General features: G+C 31.1%; 1 protein-coding gene across 1 annotated transcript; it reads right to left on the bottom strand.

Annotated features, from left to right (window-relative positions):
• Window positions 1-9,610: 9,610 nt before the first annotated feature.
• LOC131164596 (brassinosteroid-responsive RING protein 1-like) lies at window positions 9,611-10,376 on the bottom strand. Its single transcript, XM_058121897.1, has one exon. The coding sequence runs from the start codon at window positions 10,271-10,273 to the stop codon at window positions 9,770-9,772; it is 504 nt and encodes a 167-aa protein (XP_057977880.1). The 5' UTR covers window positions 10,274-10,376; the 3' UTR covers window positions 9,611-9,769.
• Window positions 10,377-16,506: the final 6,130 nt, after the last annotated feature.

Here is a 16,506-nt window from a genome sequence, read left to right as displayed (position 1 = left end):
TATTTATTTATTTGTACTCTAACTCATGCTAATTTGCATACTAACATTTACTTTCTTGCACTAGCTTTTATTTACTTGCATACTAACCCTTTTAATCACTTGTATACTAACATTTATTTATTTGTACTCTAACTTATACTAACTCATTCTAACCCATTTATTTACTTATCCACTAACCCATTTATTTTACTTGCTTACTAACATTTATTTTATGTGCTTACCAACATTTATTTTGCTTGCTCACTAACATTTAATTATTTGTTCACTAACATTTGCTTACTAACATTTATTTTACTTTTTTTTACTAAAATTTATTTTATCTACTTACTAACAATTATTTTACTTGCTTACTAACATTTATTTGCTTGTATGTTTTCTTATTTACTTACATTGTGTACTAACTTGTTTACTCACTCACACACACTCTTGCACACACTCGCATACACACTAGTCTTTACACACATTCATGCATACATTAACACTCACAACCATGTACACTTTACGTGCCCACATGCATATATACATACATCCATGCACACACGCATCATCATCCATTCTTGCATGTGCCTACCCATCACATATCATGCATGTGTGCATGCTCATTCTTGCCCATGCACACGTACACTCATGCATTACATCATTACCCGTGACTTGATCTATTCATGCATGTGCCTTCCCATCACACATCATGCATGTGTGCATGCTCATTCTTGTCCACGCACACGTACACTCATGCATTACATCATCACCCATGACTTCATCCATTCATGCATGTGCATACCCATGACACATCATTCATGGATATAGGTTCGTTCTTATCAATGCACACACATATTCATGCATCACATTATTATAAGTGTCATTGTTCATTCATGCATGCATGCACACGCATGCCCGTTCACACGCCATCCACGCATACATTACATCTCTACTCTCTTGGTAGCAAAGTGAATAGAAAGAGTACGAGTGACACATGTCATTTCTTAGGACATTCTTTAGTCTCTTAGTTTTCCAAGAAGCAGAATTCAATTGCTCTTTCCACAGTTGAGGCAGAATACATAATGGTAGGAAGTTGTTGTGGTCAAACGCCATACATGAAGTAACAACTTATGGATTAAACTATGATACAATTCCTATAAGATGCGACAATACAAGTGCAATAAACATATCAAAGAATCTTATATTACATTCACAAACTAAACATATAGAAATTAGACATCATTTTCTTCGTGATCATGTGCAAAAAAGAGATGTGACACTTGAATTTGTATGCACAGGTGAACAATGGGCAGACATATTCACGAAACCACTTGTGAAGGATAGCTTTATCGAAATTAGACGTGAATTAGGCCTGATGCATAGTCGAGAAGTTGCCTAAAATTATATTAAATGACATAATTCAGGGGAAGCAACATCACTTAATATTCACAATTGGTTAAAAATTTCAAATTCAATTCGTTTGTTCTCATTTGGTATCATGTTAGCCGACACATGTTAATCCTCACATAACCTTTGAACTTTAGTGACTGTTTTTTCTTATCCATGTATATGAAATTTGACACACTGTGTATGTTCACATTGCAATTTAATTCAACAACACAGTTTTTTACATTAGCAAGGGGGAGAAGTAAATTGAATTAACACAGAAAGATATATTTCACAGTACAATTGTTGAAATCTAAAGGTTGCATATTTTTAAAAAAAATTGAGATTTAATTATGTACGAACATTTTTGTTATATACCTTTTTGTTGATGTCAAAAGGGGGAGAAGAATATAAAAGTATAGCAAAAATAGTTAGCAAAAGTACATAAGTACATGAGTTATACGTGCCAAACTATTGCCTATTTTCAATTGTGTATGAGCATATTTCATATTGCTGAATATTTGATTGTGCATTATTTGAGGGGGAGCCTTGTTAGGTGTAACCCATTTTATATTTTTGTTTATGTATTTGTCATCATTAAAAAAAGGTGAGATTGTTGATTCTGTGAGTCCAATACTATTTTGATAATGAGAAATCACTTGGTATTTGATCTGTGCATTTAGAATGTGAGCAAAAACATTATTTAGCATGCACGTAAGGTGATGAAGTCATGGAAGTTACGAGGATTAAAGCATATATATATATATAACTTGGCACAAGCTATGGAGCTAAGAAAAGTAGAAGAATGAAGATGCAAGCATCTTATGCAAGCATCAAGTTCAAGATCGTCATGGGAATAAGTATTTAGAATTGATGTATGTGCATACTTTATATGATATAACTAGAAGCTCAAAATATACTATACATATGCACATCATGAAAACTTTCTAGGGTTAAATATGGATTTAGAGAACTTACCTTTAAACCCTGAAAAATGTTTTATAAGAGGTTAAAGCAAGAGAGCTCAAATGATTTTGAAAAACTAAATTGGAAATTTTGAAGTGGGTCTGCCCAGACAACTGAGGATTACCTTAAGAAGTCTGAAGATTCAACTTTAGACGATTCAAATTTTTCTTCAGACGTCTCAAGAATTTCCTCAGAAGACTGAAGAATTAGTTCAGTCATCTGAAGATTTAATTACTGAAACATAGAATAGACAGAACACCCTCAAACGTCTGAACCTTCAGTTCAGTCGTCTGAACTAAGGACTTCAAAAGACTAAACTCTCAGTTCAGTTGTCTGACCCTGTGTCCAAACTATAATTTTCAATGCTTTAAGGAACATCAGATGTCTGAATCTGAATCTTTAGTCGTCTGAACCTGTGGGAAGTTTAAAAAACTAATCTTTAGTGAGAGAACACGCGGGTTATACACTTGATCAAATTGATCCAATGATTATGACTTATTCTAAGGCCGAGATTACCTATATAATCAACATCTAAACCCTAATGCCTTAATTTTTGCAATAGAATTGGGAGCCTTGAACGTATACACATCTCTGAACATTGTTGAACTTATTGCTAAGCTCTTGTCTGCGATTTCAAAGCGTTTACATCATATTAAAGCTTAGGCTATGTTGATTTTCAAAAGGTGTTCTAGAAACTATTGTGCAAACAACTTTGGTATTGAGGTTTGGTGATCAAAGTAAGTGTTTGCTTGTTCTCAAAGAGTTTTTCATTTAACAAATTTATCATTGAATATTCATTTTGAGAAGTTGATCTTGAGTTATTATCTATATATATTAATTTTTGTGAAAAATCACTACTTGAGAAAAGTTTTTGTTTAAAACTAAAATCTTGAAGAAAGTTTTAAATATATCTTCATTCAAAGGGTTGTTATTTGATTAGTGTAAGAAGTATTTGATTGCAAATCCTAAGAACCTCTAAATACATATTATTGAGGGATATTATTTTTCAAACATAGTGTTTAAATCTTTGTTATATTCAAAGCTGTTTATTTATTCAAAGATCCAACGTTACAGATTATTGATAACAAGAATATAGATTTGCGCATTATCAAAGATTATTTTTGAAATGATCTTGTTTTTCTAATCTTGTTTAAAGTATTCTGAAATCGAACTTTATTGTTTCTCCAAAGCATTTATTTATAAAATCAGATTTGGGAGATATTGATTTAAAGGATTGATTTGTAAAACATATCATTCATATAACGATATCATCGTTACATACATACTGAGCTTCGAGTTTTATCATATGAATATGTGTTAAGTTTTCCATTATACTCATTAGTTTTGTTAGAAGCAATATTGAGTTTTTGTAGATTTGAAATTTTATATTATAATCACGATTCGAGTTGTGAACCGGGTGAGGAGGAAGTTGTACCTCTTGTAAGCAACGGATTGTAAGCGAAGCTCCGTCTCGATGAAAGGAGCAGGGATTTAGTGGAATCTTTGAGTAGGTTGCTCAAGGCAAGGACGTAGGTCGGGTTGGCTGAACCTCGTAAAATCATGCTTGCCTTCTCTCTTCCCTTATCTTTTTAATTTTCACTTGCATTTCATTATCAGCTTTTGCATGGTTGCATGTTGATTTATATTATACACACTTGAGAATTAATTGAGTAAAATAGAATTTATTGAGATAATAATTTGAATTAAATTCAAGCCCCTGCAATTAATTTTTTAAATATTAAAATATGGATTAAGTGGTAAAATAAATTTAAAGATTTTTAAAATACCCAATTCACCCCCCTCTTGAGATTACATCGGAATTAACATTGTTCATTCATGCATGCATGCATATGCATGTCCATTCACACACCATGCATGCATGTTCGTTCTCATCCATGCATACACATATTCATGCATTACGTCATTATCTAGGTCAATATTCATTCATGCATGCATGCATGCATTTGTGTGCCCATTCGCACGCCATACATGCACGTTCATTCTTATCCATGCGTATACATAGTTATGCATGCATGTTTATACATGCATCATGCATCATGCATCATTCATGCACTCTAACATACCCCTGAACAAGCACAACCCACGTGGAAGGCAACGTGTGTCAACTATGGCCTTGACTAGGCCTAAAACTAGTCGACCCCCTTTAACCAGTTCATTCCCAAGCCGGTTTGGGTCCTTTGAACCGGTATGAAACCGATTTAGTCTTTCAATTTTTTTTTCCATTTTTTTCAATTTTTACGGATTTTGTCTTAATTCCCTTTTTGTTATTTAATTACTTCGGGAAGAATATTGAAAAAAAATCACAAAAAAATCAAAAATTCCCAAGATGTCTTTGCATTTGAAAAAAATCAAAAAAATTCAGAAAAGGTCTTAGGAAAACTAGAAAAATATTTTTGAGGTCCTGGAATTTGTGTTCATTCTGAATGAGTCAAAAAACCTCCTGGAATCTTACTTTTCATACTTAGAAAAATCTTACAAAATTTCAAAAATCTCGAGAGTATATTTTATATCCTATTTTCTCGATTTTCCAATTTCAATGATTACAATGAGAGGCATTGAACTCTTCAGAGTATGTTATGCCCCAATTCTGGGGGAATATCTATATAGTATCTGCTTTGTGTATTTTGTTTACACTTTTGATAAGAAGTAATTTTTTAAGGTTTATTAAATTTATTTTGTGATAATTTTCGATTAATTAGGTACCGTTCATAAGAACGAGTGCATAGGGGTTGTTAATACATTCCCCTCGCATAACCATACTCTCGAACCCGACTCTGATAAGGCAGACTGATTCTACCCTTAATTTGGTAGTAATCAAGTGTTATAACTACACTCCAAAAGGTTAGTGGCGACTTCATATACCATGATTTCCACGAAAATATTTTTTTTAAAATACACACCATTTTTTCCAGCTCAAAGCCGCACTCGTGCGTGTTTGGGAGGGTAACTTATATAGTCTCTTAATTATAAGAAGTCCTAGCAATTAAACGTTAGACTTTTACATTGGTGGTCTCATTATTTTAGACTCAAATTTTAAAAGTAAAAAGGAGTATTAGATGGGAGATGAGTAACTCTCCTTTGTGTAGCCTAAAAAGAAGAATAATAATAATTATATAACTCATAGCTCATACAAAAAAATAGGTCTTGATTGAAGAACAACATGAGTAGCTTGTAGTTTTTGCTTTAATTATGAGATAAATAATAAATGTAATAACAGAAAATACAGACACATTAAGATAACATGCACACAACTTCAAATAAATTTGTTTGACTAAATAATAATAATATATCAGTTCAATCTACTAGTAGCTTCACTAGATTGGTCACACATCTAGATTTTAAAACCACTACACACATGCATACAGAGTAGGTGAGATGAGATAGAAGGCACTTAGGGTTTAGGTGGTGTTAATTAATTTTAGTTTTTGCTGAATTTTCACTCTTAGGGTTGCAAGCCAATACATTAGCCATTGGTGGGATCAACTTTCTGCACTCCAAATTTCAACCCTTCTATTATTATTTTTTTGTTAAAAGAGCCCTTTTTATTATTTTTTTATTTTTTTCCTTTGGTTATAGATAGACACAAACTTTTCTCGATATTTTACTAAAGATCGTAAAATTATTTTTAAAAAATTTTAAAATTTTCAAATTTTTATGGACGTTTAATTTTTAGACTTGAGGTTTTTGAAACTTTATAAAATATATGCATTTGTTGTTATGAAATTTTAGAAACATCAATATATTTTGTCATATAATAAATAGTAAGATATCTGACAAGTAATTTAATATTATGATATTGCTAATATAAAATGTTCATGTCAATCATGTTTGACGAATTTTTTTTATTATTAATTAGACAAAAGATATTAATATTTTCTAAAATTTGATAAAAAAATATTGATTTTTTTTTAAGTTTCAAAAATTTCAAGGACTTTTCTCGAGGTTTCAAGAATTTTAGGTACTGAGGTTTGTTAAAAGTAGATAAACCTCTCATTTTTGCAAAAATTAAGTCTCTTGAGGAGGAAGAGGGGGTTGATGTCTTTTTCACAAACCTCAAGGGGGTATGTGGTATTTTTGAAATCTTAAGTCAATGAAAATTTTGAAATCTCAAAAGAGATCTCTATCTTTTTACCAGATTCAGTCAAGGAGGTTGATGTTTTTTTCACAAATCTCAAAGAGGTATGTAGCATTTTTAAAATCTCAAGAGGGATCTCTATCTTTCTACTGAACTCAGAAGAGGTCAATGCTTCTTTTACTTTTATTATTATTATTTAATTTTGATAGGAAGGTTCACTATTAGGACACTATTTAGAAAAATTAATTTTAATAAATGTATAAATAATCAACTTGTTGGGAATTAACAACAAATTCCCGAAACCTGTGAGAACCAAAATAGAGAAAAAAATACAAGCAAAAGAAAGATCAATCACACGCACAAGACAGTATTTACGTGGTTCGACAATATTGCCTACATCCACGGAGTTGTAGGGATTTCATTATTATCAGGAAGAAAATATAGAGAGTGCGGCGGTATAATACTCTCTCTCTCTCTCTCTCTCTTTCTCGTTCTTTCGCGAAGTGTGAGGGTTTAACCTAATCACTCAAAAATAATCATTTTATATACTGCGTACAGGGTTCTGAATGGGTTACGAAACGGGTCCAATCTTTCGCTCCATGGACCAAGCCTTAGGATAGAAATCTCTTATTAAAGAAAAGTCAGGTCATCATTCAGATCGAACGCAACTAAGCTCCGCAAAGCCCAACACAACTAAAATATTAGAATAACTAAAGAGATGAATTGAAAGTCATAGGGTGAAGAATTCTTAAACACAATTAAAAATAATAGCACCTGACAGGAAAAAAATGATAATAGAAAGTAATAAAAATCATTAAAGGGTTAACACATCACTTTTTCAAATTCTAAATTTCAAATATTGCAAGATATGAAAAGAATTAGAAGCCAAAAACAATTATTTTTAGAACCTAACTCGCCTTGTGAAATCTACTTCAAAAAATTTATAGGATTTCATTTTGTGCAGAATGCCTAATTAAAAAACAGAGTGGGCAGTGCTCTGTTTTGGACAGTGTATAACTATTGATCCACGGGCGATGGAATAATCATCTGGGCCTTGACTCAATGCTCTGGCTAAAGGTCATGATTCCAAATCATACCACAATGAAGCTTTCCCTGTTCCTAATAATAAGTTTAGACCAAATATTTTAGTTGAGGAAAGAAAAAAAAATGGGGAAGAAAATTTTTTGAATTATATTTTCTTATATCAAATATTATTATAAATAAAAAAAAATTAAATGAAAATATTGTAAAAAATTATATTTTTATTCATTGATTTGAAATATTATTTTTTTAAAGAAATAATTAAATATAAAATGTGAATTTCTCTATATTTTTCTTTCCTCTTCGAATTCCATACAGAACCAAGAGAAAATGATCATTTGTGCAAATTTTCCCTACCAGAAATAGGAAAGAAAGGGAAAAAGTGAACCAAAAAAATTTCAGAGAAAAATAGAAGACAACACAAGCTCTGAAATTGCAACCATATTGTTTTGAATAATAACAAAATACCCCGAAAGATTAATCGAATGATTTAGACAGAACCCTTATTAGGAAAAAAAATATAATAATTAAACATTTAATATAAGGCTGTTTCTTGAGTAGTCTCAATTTGATGTAATATTATTTATTTATTTTTTAAAAAAGGGGTTATAGATTTAGACATGATCAGTATCAAGAAATTAATAATAATAATAATAATAATTAAACTTTTAATGTAAGACTATTTCTTAATTAGTCCTATATTTGGTGTAACACTATATTAACATGCCTATTTAGCCTTAATGTAATGGTTGACCTTATTTATGTCAATTTTTGAATTAGTTAAAAAATGTATGATTTGTTATGAAAATAAAAATTAATGACTGTCATACTTTCATTTTCTACCACATGCCTCTTTATTTTCACCGTGCTATCCTTATTGCCATATAAAAAGGCCCTCTCTCTCTCTCTCTCTCTCTCTCTCTCACTCTCTCTCTCTCTCATAGAAAGGAAGGATGAGAGAAGAGGAGAGATAGAAAAAAAGAGAGATATTTTTATTTAAGGCCGGTTCTAAATCATTTTATAATTCTTCCTAAATAGTAAAGTTTTTGATTCCTTCCGTCCGTGGAGTAGGCATAGCCGAAAAACATAAAATTTTTGTCTCGTCTTTATTTATTTTTCTGCATCTTTTATAACACGTTATTAGCACGAGATTCTAACTATCTGAAATATTTTTTAAAATTTTATTTAATTTATTTCTTATAATTCCTCCCACGAAAGTAAAATTTTTGATTTCATTTGTTCATGGAGTAGGTATAGTTGAATCACATGAAATTTCTGTTTGCATCTTTTACAACATGACTAATGTTATCAAATAATAGGTATTGGGAGTTTAAGAAGTTAAAAATAGTATTACATCAAATTTAAGACTACTTAAGAAATAATTATACATTAAGTGAAATAAAGAGGAATTTTTTTTTTGGTGTCTTTTTAGAGTAAATATTATTAAAAACAAAAATTTATCTTGATATGATTAAAAATTAAAATAAATAAATAACAAGGATGTAAAAAATTAAAATTTTGTTAATGAATTTGATGTATCTATTATCTTTTCTTACTTTTCTAATAATCAAAAATAAAAATACAAATCTTCTGATATTTTTATTCCTGTTTCTTATTATTTTCGAGTTGGGGGGGGGGGGGGGGGGGGGGGGTGGGATTAGAGAATCTATCCCATTTCCCAAGCCCCCACATTGCCTTTAATAGGACAGAGCACCCTGCAAACCCAATCAGAAATCCCAAAAAAAAACACTAATTTCGTTCTGTTTTATTTTATTTTTATATACCAATCATGGCAATTAATTTTTTACCCATTTAATTATACATTTAATATCTTGATTTTAGATTTTAAATTTCAATTTAAGTTTATTTAAATAAAATTCAATACAATTTTACTCATCATCTTATTATTAAAATACAGATTGATGTTCATAATTCATGCTTCTGAGTGAAAATTGCCTCAAATCACTTTGCTACTCAAAAGAATGAGAAATTTTTAAAAAAATTTGTTACAAAAAAATGAAATTCATCTTTATAACTCTTGTGTATATCTTTAATTTTAGTTCACGCCAATTCATTCCATTTCTACGGATCCATACGTAAATTCATCATGTCATATTAGAAAAAGAGCTACACAAAATCATCTCAATCTGCAACTGAAGTTTAATTTCTATATATATATTTTTTCCAAGATCAGATGTGCTATATTTACACAACATAAACCATTCCATCATATAAACTTCCCTACTTCTTATTGCAATTATTAATTTTCCCGTCTTTTTTTTTTTAGGGGATCTAAAGAAGCTACAAACCAGAGATTGCAGAGTCGCCGAAGAGGTAGGAATCAGGAATCTCAGATGCCGCCCATAGTCTCTGGTTGAAGGTCTCCTGCATATCGTCGGGAATGAAGGGGGTTCGGCAGAGGGGGCAGGTCCGCTGATCGTGGTCCACCCAACGGTCCAGGCAGCTCCGGTGGAAAATGTGCCGGCAGTTGGTCAGCCGCCGGATCTCCTCGTCCCCCTCGAACTCGTACAGGCAGACGGCGCAGCTCTCCGGCGGGTCCTCCGGCGCCAGGTCCGCGAACCTCACCACCGGCAGCAGCTCCCGGATCAGGCCGGCGTAGACGGGCCGCAACTCGGGCGATCGGGCAGTGTCGTCGGACCAGGCGATATCGGGTTCGAGAAATTCGCCGAGACCCACTATCTGAAACAGCCAGGAAATGAGTTTTCTGATGAAACCCAGAACGGCGAGCGTGTGGATCAGCAGCTTTGGAAGGAAAAGCTCCGTGTAGCCGAGCGGGAAACCCATGGAGAAGGAGAGAGAAAGTAACAGAGAGAGAGAGAGAGAGAGAGATGGGGACTTGAGCTTTTGCGGTTTTGTATTTGGCTGGCTATTGGTCTATGTGAGGGAGAGCGGGGATGAGGGGGTGATGTGGGTTGCATTATATACAGCGTGAAGCATATGTGTAATGTCCAAAATGGGTCTAAGCTTTGCACAAAATGACTGCAGAGTTACATTGTGTGTGTGCGTGCGTGTCTTTTTTTTTTTTTTCCTTTTTTTTTTAGGGGTGGGGTAAAGGTGTGTAATCTCTTAGTTCGAACAATTTGATCTTAACCAAATTAATTGAAAAAACTCAATTAATTATTTATCATAATAGAATCAACTGAATTACCTTTCTTACTCGAACTTTATGCGACCAAGCCGAATTTTTGATTAATTCGGTTAATCGAATCAAATTATAATTAATTATGGAGAAAATATGATTGTATGTTTCTAATGTCTAATATATATTTAATTATTTATTAGATAATAATTATGGAACCCTAATTATAAATTATATAATTTACATTTAATTATTACTTAATTATATAATTCGATTAAATTGGTTAATCGAAAATTGAATAACCAATTTCACCGATATATAAAATCGAACCAAACAGAATTAAAAATTAATTAAACCGAACCGACCAAATTTGGTCGATTATTTCGATTACTTTGGTTTTCACTGAATTATGCACACCCCTTCTATGGGGGTTGAGGGTTGTCCACAAATATTTGCATTTTAAATGAAATCTTAAGTTAATTTATTGATAATAAGACTAATTTAGAAATTTATTAAAGAAAATTTCAAAATTAACTAAATTATTTGGGAAATAAATAGGGTTGCATCTTTTTAAATAAAATATTATTATTTGAGTTCTTATTAGTACTCTCAATAAAGAAAATGTACCCTGACAAATTTAATCACCCTCTTTTCTGTCTGTTACAAAATGAAAAAAATATCAATTATATAGTTTTTGAAATATCAATGATGAATTATGTTTAAATTTTGGGCCGAGATCTCTCTCTTGATATTAGAAAAAGAGTTTCAATTTTTTTGGTGAAAGCTTGAAATAGAACTTAAAATAATTTAAAATAAACAATAAATATAAGACCACATTTCTTATAAATCAATCTAACACACCACAAAAGTCAAAAACTATACTTCAAATCTCAAAAACCATAATGCGAACGACTCACAATATGAATAGTCACTTCATATATATAGTCAATAACTAAGTTTTGAATTATTTTTGAATTATTTTCATTGTGGTTGTTGAAATGGCATCTCCTAACTTGCAAAATATCTTGACTCTCCTCTAATTTTTTGAAAGAAACTTTGAAAGTAGAGATAATGAAATGATCCTAATTGTAATTGAAAATTGTTTGATTTCTTGTGATAATGAGTTATTTGAAAGAAGAATTAATTCTCAATGTTACCCCTCCTATGCTGTCCCATTCACTAGAATGTGCATATATGCAAATGGGGGTTTTTTTTTTTTTTTTTTTTGATAACTCAAGGGCTTCAATCACCATCGTGCCACTTTGGACACTATGTTACGACACATAATCTGCGGGGTGAAAACCGTCTGCCCATTAACGCATTCTTGGTAATTCATCAGGATAAACTTTCAAAAGGGAATTAAATTCATGACCTTGTGGTCAGTAAAGTCATAAGTCGTCCTTACCACTTGAGCCAACCCGACTGGGCTATATGCAAATTTTGGTTCATCCCTCTACTTTGGAAAGTACTTAATTGAATTATTTATAATCCTTTTATTTATTTATTTTTTAAATAATAATAATAATAATAATTATTATTATTATTATTATTTGAGGAAAGGAAATTGTTTGGTGAAAAAACAATTAGGAGTGTCTGGAATGTGTTGGAGTGGTCCAATAGTCTCTTAATGATAAGGAAAGCCACTAAAGGGGAATATATTTTACTTTCTCTCGACAATATAGTTAAATTAATAATAAGATAAACAATATGAAACATGTTACTAAACTGAAGATGATTGTGATTAATCAACAAAGAAGATGATTAGAAAATCAATGATTAAGGGAATAGGACTCTTAGTCGCGACCCCATTAATTCAAGTTCAATGCATTATAAGAAGGGAAAGGGGCTCGAAAAGAACTTGATTTTGAGACCCTAATATTACGGGAAAAATAAAAAGTGTCGTAAAAAATCAAGCAGTAACTGCACTTTTAAAACGTTTTAATTTGCAAAATCAAAGATATTACTAAAATTTTACACGTACAGAATTTCAAGTTTTCAAAATTAGATTCCTGTCAATTATAATTTCTGTTTGTGATTTTGCTTGATGAAAAATTACGTCTTTAAAATTCGAGTACATGTGAATCATAGTCTAAACATGCCTAAAATCTTAGTTATTAATTGCCAACCAACCACAAACATTTTTTTATCTTGGCATAATATTATGTTACAATATATTTATATATATATATATATATATATATATATATTTACAAAATGAATGCCACCTTAAAAGTTGAATTAAAAATAAAAAATAATGCATAGAGTAGAAAGTTTCTAGGTCTGGCATGGCATGTTATTGACCGGTCAAACTAAATTTTTGAGTCTTACAATTACTTCACATGATACAATAATATCTTTCATTTCTAATGAGAATATATCATGTGTTTTGCGTGGATACATGTCAATCCCCATATTTTTTTAAAAAAATTGTTGGATCACAATTAAAATTTTGGTCTTTTTGAAAAATAGTTTTATTTTTTATTTTAAAAAACTTATAAAAAATTTAAATCAGATTGTTGTTCCATTTTTTTTCAACATATATGTAGGAAAATTGAAAAATAATTTTATCGTTTCAGCTTCGCTATATAATATTTAAAAATTTTTTTTAAAAAATGGCATCTTGTATTTAAAATTGAAAGTTGAAAATGAAATTTTTTGTTTTATAGAGCAAATCAAGCCTTGAGGCTCATTCTGAATGATAGTTTTATCTATAAAAGGAGAAGGAAAGAACGCAAGAAATGAATCAAGAGCCTATTCTCATTCTTGTAAATCCCGCGGAGTCTGTTCTCATTCTTATGGATCAATTGTGAGAAAGATTTTTCACCAACGATCTATACCCAAGCATTAAGAGAACTATAAAAATAAAAATTTATTTAAATAAAATTAAATATTAAGAATTACTAAAAGTTATCAACGTTTGAATCAATTTTTTTGTTCATTGATTTACAATAAATTTTTGTTTCTTACTTTTCTTGGTGGTCAAATACAAAAAAATGCATTCATAATTTTATTATTTTTTTTGTTTTCCTAACTAATGCTCCTAAAATTTTGAAGGAGGCCTAAAGTTTTTGAGCATGTTGGCGACATAATAAAAAAAATTAATGGTGAAAAGGTGCTAAATTAGAGCATAAAACCGAACCAAATGATGATAAGATGATTTAACGATGATAATGAGAATTCTCAAGAATCCATTAATTCTTGTTGTTGCATGTTGTTTAAAATTAATAAAAGAGCTAATGGGAGCTTATGCGTAGGCTTATCCTGCAATTTAAATCTTAAATGTAAAATTTTAGGAAATAAAAAAAATAGTACAAAATTGTTTCTCCGTATTAATTTAAATTCAAAACTTGAAATGTATATGTCCAAACACAGTCTTATCTTCTATTTGGTTTGCAAAATAAGGTTTGGAATCAAATTAAATTTCAAGAATAAAATCGTATTTCTGCATTTGGTTTGGAAAATCTAGGGCAAAATCATATTTTAGCCGAAATATGATTCGTATAAATAAACCGCAATTCCAACCCAAATGACTGGAATCGATCTTTATTTAATGGAATGAAACTTATTTTATAAAAAATATCACAGAAACAGCAAAAAATAGTAATGATACAAAATAGTAATTGCACTAATTATAATAATCACTATTTTAAAAATAATGAATAATAATAACCAAACAAAAACAACAAGTAATAATACTAATAATAATAATTATAACCCCCAGGGTGTGGTTCAGGTAGTAGTACGGGCTGGAGGAGTGTCTTTCACAAGGTAAGTGTTCAAACCCTCATAGGCTCGTTTCCGCCCCTGGACTCTTGAATTTACCATCTCTTTGGAGTTGTGGGGTCAACTTCAAGGGGGGCAGGATTAGTCACGTGGGCCGTAAAACGGACGCGTGGATACCCGTCTCCAAATCCAACTTCAAAGAAAGAGAAATTAAGTACTCTCGTACCAAACATCTCCTGCTGTAAGTCATTTATAGTTTCTCCTATTTTATAAAGAGGTTTTTATATTCCTAATTCAAGTAAGAGTTATTATTGTTCTTCTTTTGTAATTAGAGAGAAATTGTAACATCCTTTTTCATAGTAGATTCCTTCCCATCGTGCCTGTGAGTTTTCCCTCAATTTATTTGAGGGTTTTCCATGTAATTTTTTGGTGTCAATTTTTACCTTTCTCATTTTTTATTTTAGCTATGTCATATTGTTCCGATCCATTAATTAATTCCCTAACATAAATAAAATTATTATTATAAAATTAAAGTTTAACTATAGTGATTGACTCAATATTAAAGCACTTGACACTAAAATTAAAGCATAAGGTATGGCCAAATGTAATTGAACAATGCATGATCATCAATTAAAGTTTAATACTTTATAACTAACAGGGTTTATTCAAAATCAAGAAGTGGGGAGCCCGTGCCCCACGTGTGATGATCATACCTCAAATGAATTCACATTTTCAGTGCCACGCATTGTGAAATGGGGTCCCATAGGAGAATTGATTCATGAGGATGAGTACACATTAATTTTTTATGATGCCCCCCCCTTTTAATTAAAGCTACCTACTGATTGACATTTACTGTGATTAATAATAATTGATTAATCTGCCCTCTCAAGTTTTTTTATGGAAAAAAGAATTCTTAGGTTGGCAAAACGGATCGAAATTCGGATGAAACGTGACCCATGACCCGTCTGTCTAAATTGGATTTGAATTTAGTAGAGGGCGGTCCGTTTTCAAACGGATCAACCTGAACCTAACCCGTTTAATAAACGGATTAAGCGGGCTTGGGTTGGGTACCCGCGAGATGACCCGTTAAATATATATATGTATGTATATGTATGTATATTACATTAAAAAAATATTAATTAAAGAGATATACTATTTTCTACATTTTATGTTTTTTTTGTTCATATATTAATAGATAAATTAAAAAGTATTATTATTTTTTAAAAAATTATTACTTTATATGAATTGTTTTAAAAAAATTTAAATAAATAAATCATATTTTTAAACGAGTTCTTAATGGATGTCCGTATATGATCCGTTTATTAAATGAGCGGGTTTAAATTTATATATTAGTCACGTATTAGTAAACGAATCAATTTAAACCTAAATCTATTTAACTTCTACCCATTTACAACCCGCTAACTCTAACCCATCGTCCTTTGGGAAGCCAAAACAAGTCATTGATTTATATGAAAAATGGTTTGTTTGTTGAGTTAGGCACGATTGTAAAGGTACCTCATTTTTTTGCGAGTTTCGGAATTTGAAGTTTATATTTAAATTTTATATATTTAAAAAAGGAAAATAGTGTAAAGTATATTAGATTTTATATAAATTTGCATGAATTTAAATATAGAAGTTCAATTCAATTAATCACTGCTCTTAAATATAATTGATTGTCTTATGGTTTGTATATGATTTTTGATGCGTTTGCCTCTTCTTTAGGAGGAGTGAGGTCGGGAGAAACACTAGTACATGACTTTGTAAAGTACTTTGGACAAATTAAGTTAGCTTAGGTAATTGTATAAGTGCATCCCATTTTCTTTTACTACTCTTTATCTCTTCATTTAAACATAAAAAATGCAACAAATTAAATGAACTATTAGCATATTTTAATCTTTCTCTCTTTGAACGTGATACACCAAAATTGATAGGTATGCTTATGGGACCAAACAATTATGAGACCACCATTTGATGCCTTGTATAACCGCCATTGGATTATCTATAACCCCCGATATGGTTACAAGTGCCACTGCTGATATCCGGTTTCCTTTAAGTTACCTATAACCCCCCTTAAAAATAATGACACACTCATAAATGCCAAACTTAAGGAGGGTCAGCCTCCACCACTAGCAAAAAAGGGTTGGGTCCTCTAGGCCATTCTTATAAGATTCTTCTCAAGTGGTCGCAATTGAAGGACGGAGTAGCAAAAACAGTT

Source organism: Malania oleifera, chromosome 9, assembly GCF_029873635.1.
Source record: "Malania oleifera isolate guangnan ecotype guangnan chromosome 9, ASM2987363v1, whole genome shotgun sequence".
In the NCBI taxonomy this organism is placed as follows: Eukaryota; Viridiplantae; Streptophyta; class Magnoliopsida; order Santalales; family Ximeniaceae; genus Malania; species Malania oleifera.
Note: the sequence above shows the minus strand (reverse complement) of the source record. Positions and strands in the feature narration are given on the sequence as shown.

Coding starts and splice junctions, on each gene's coding strand:
- LOC131164596 (XM_058121897.1), bottom strand. CDS start 10,273: ATGGGTTTCCCGCTCGGCTACACGGAGCTTTTCCTTCCAAAGCTGCTG.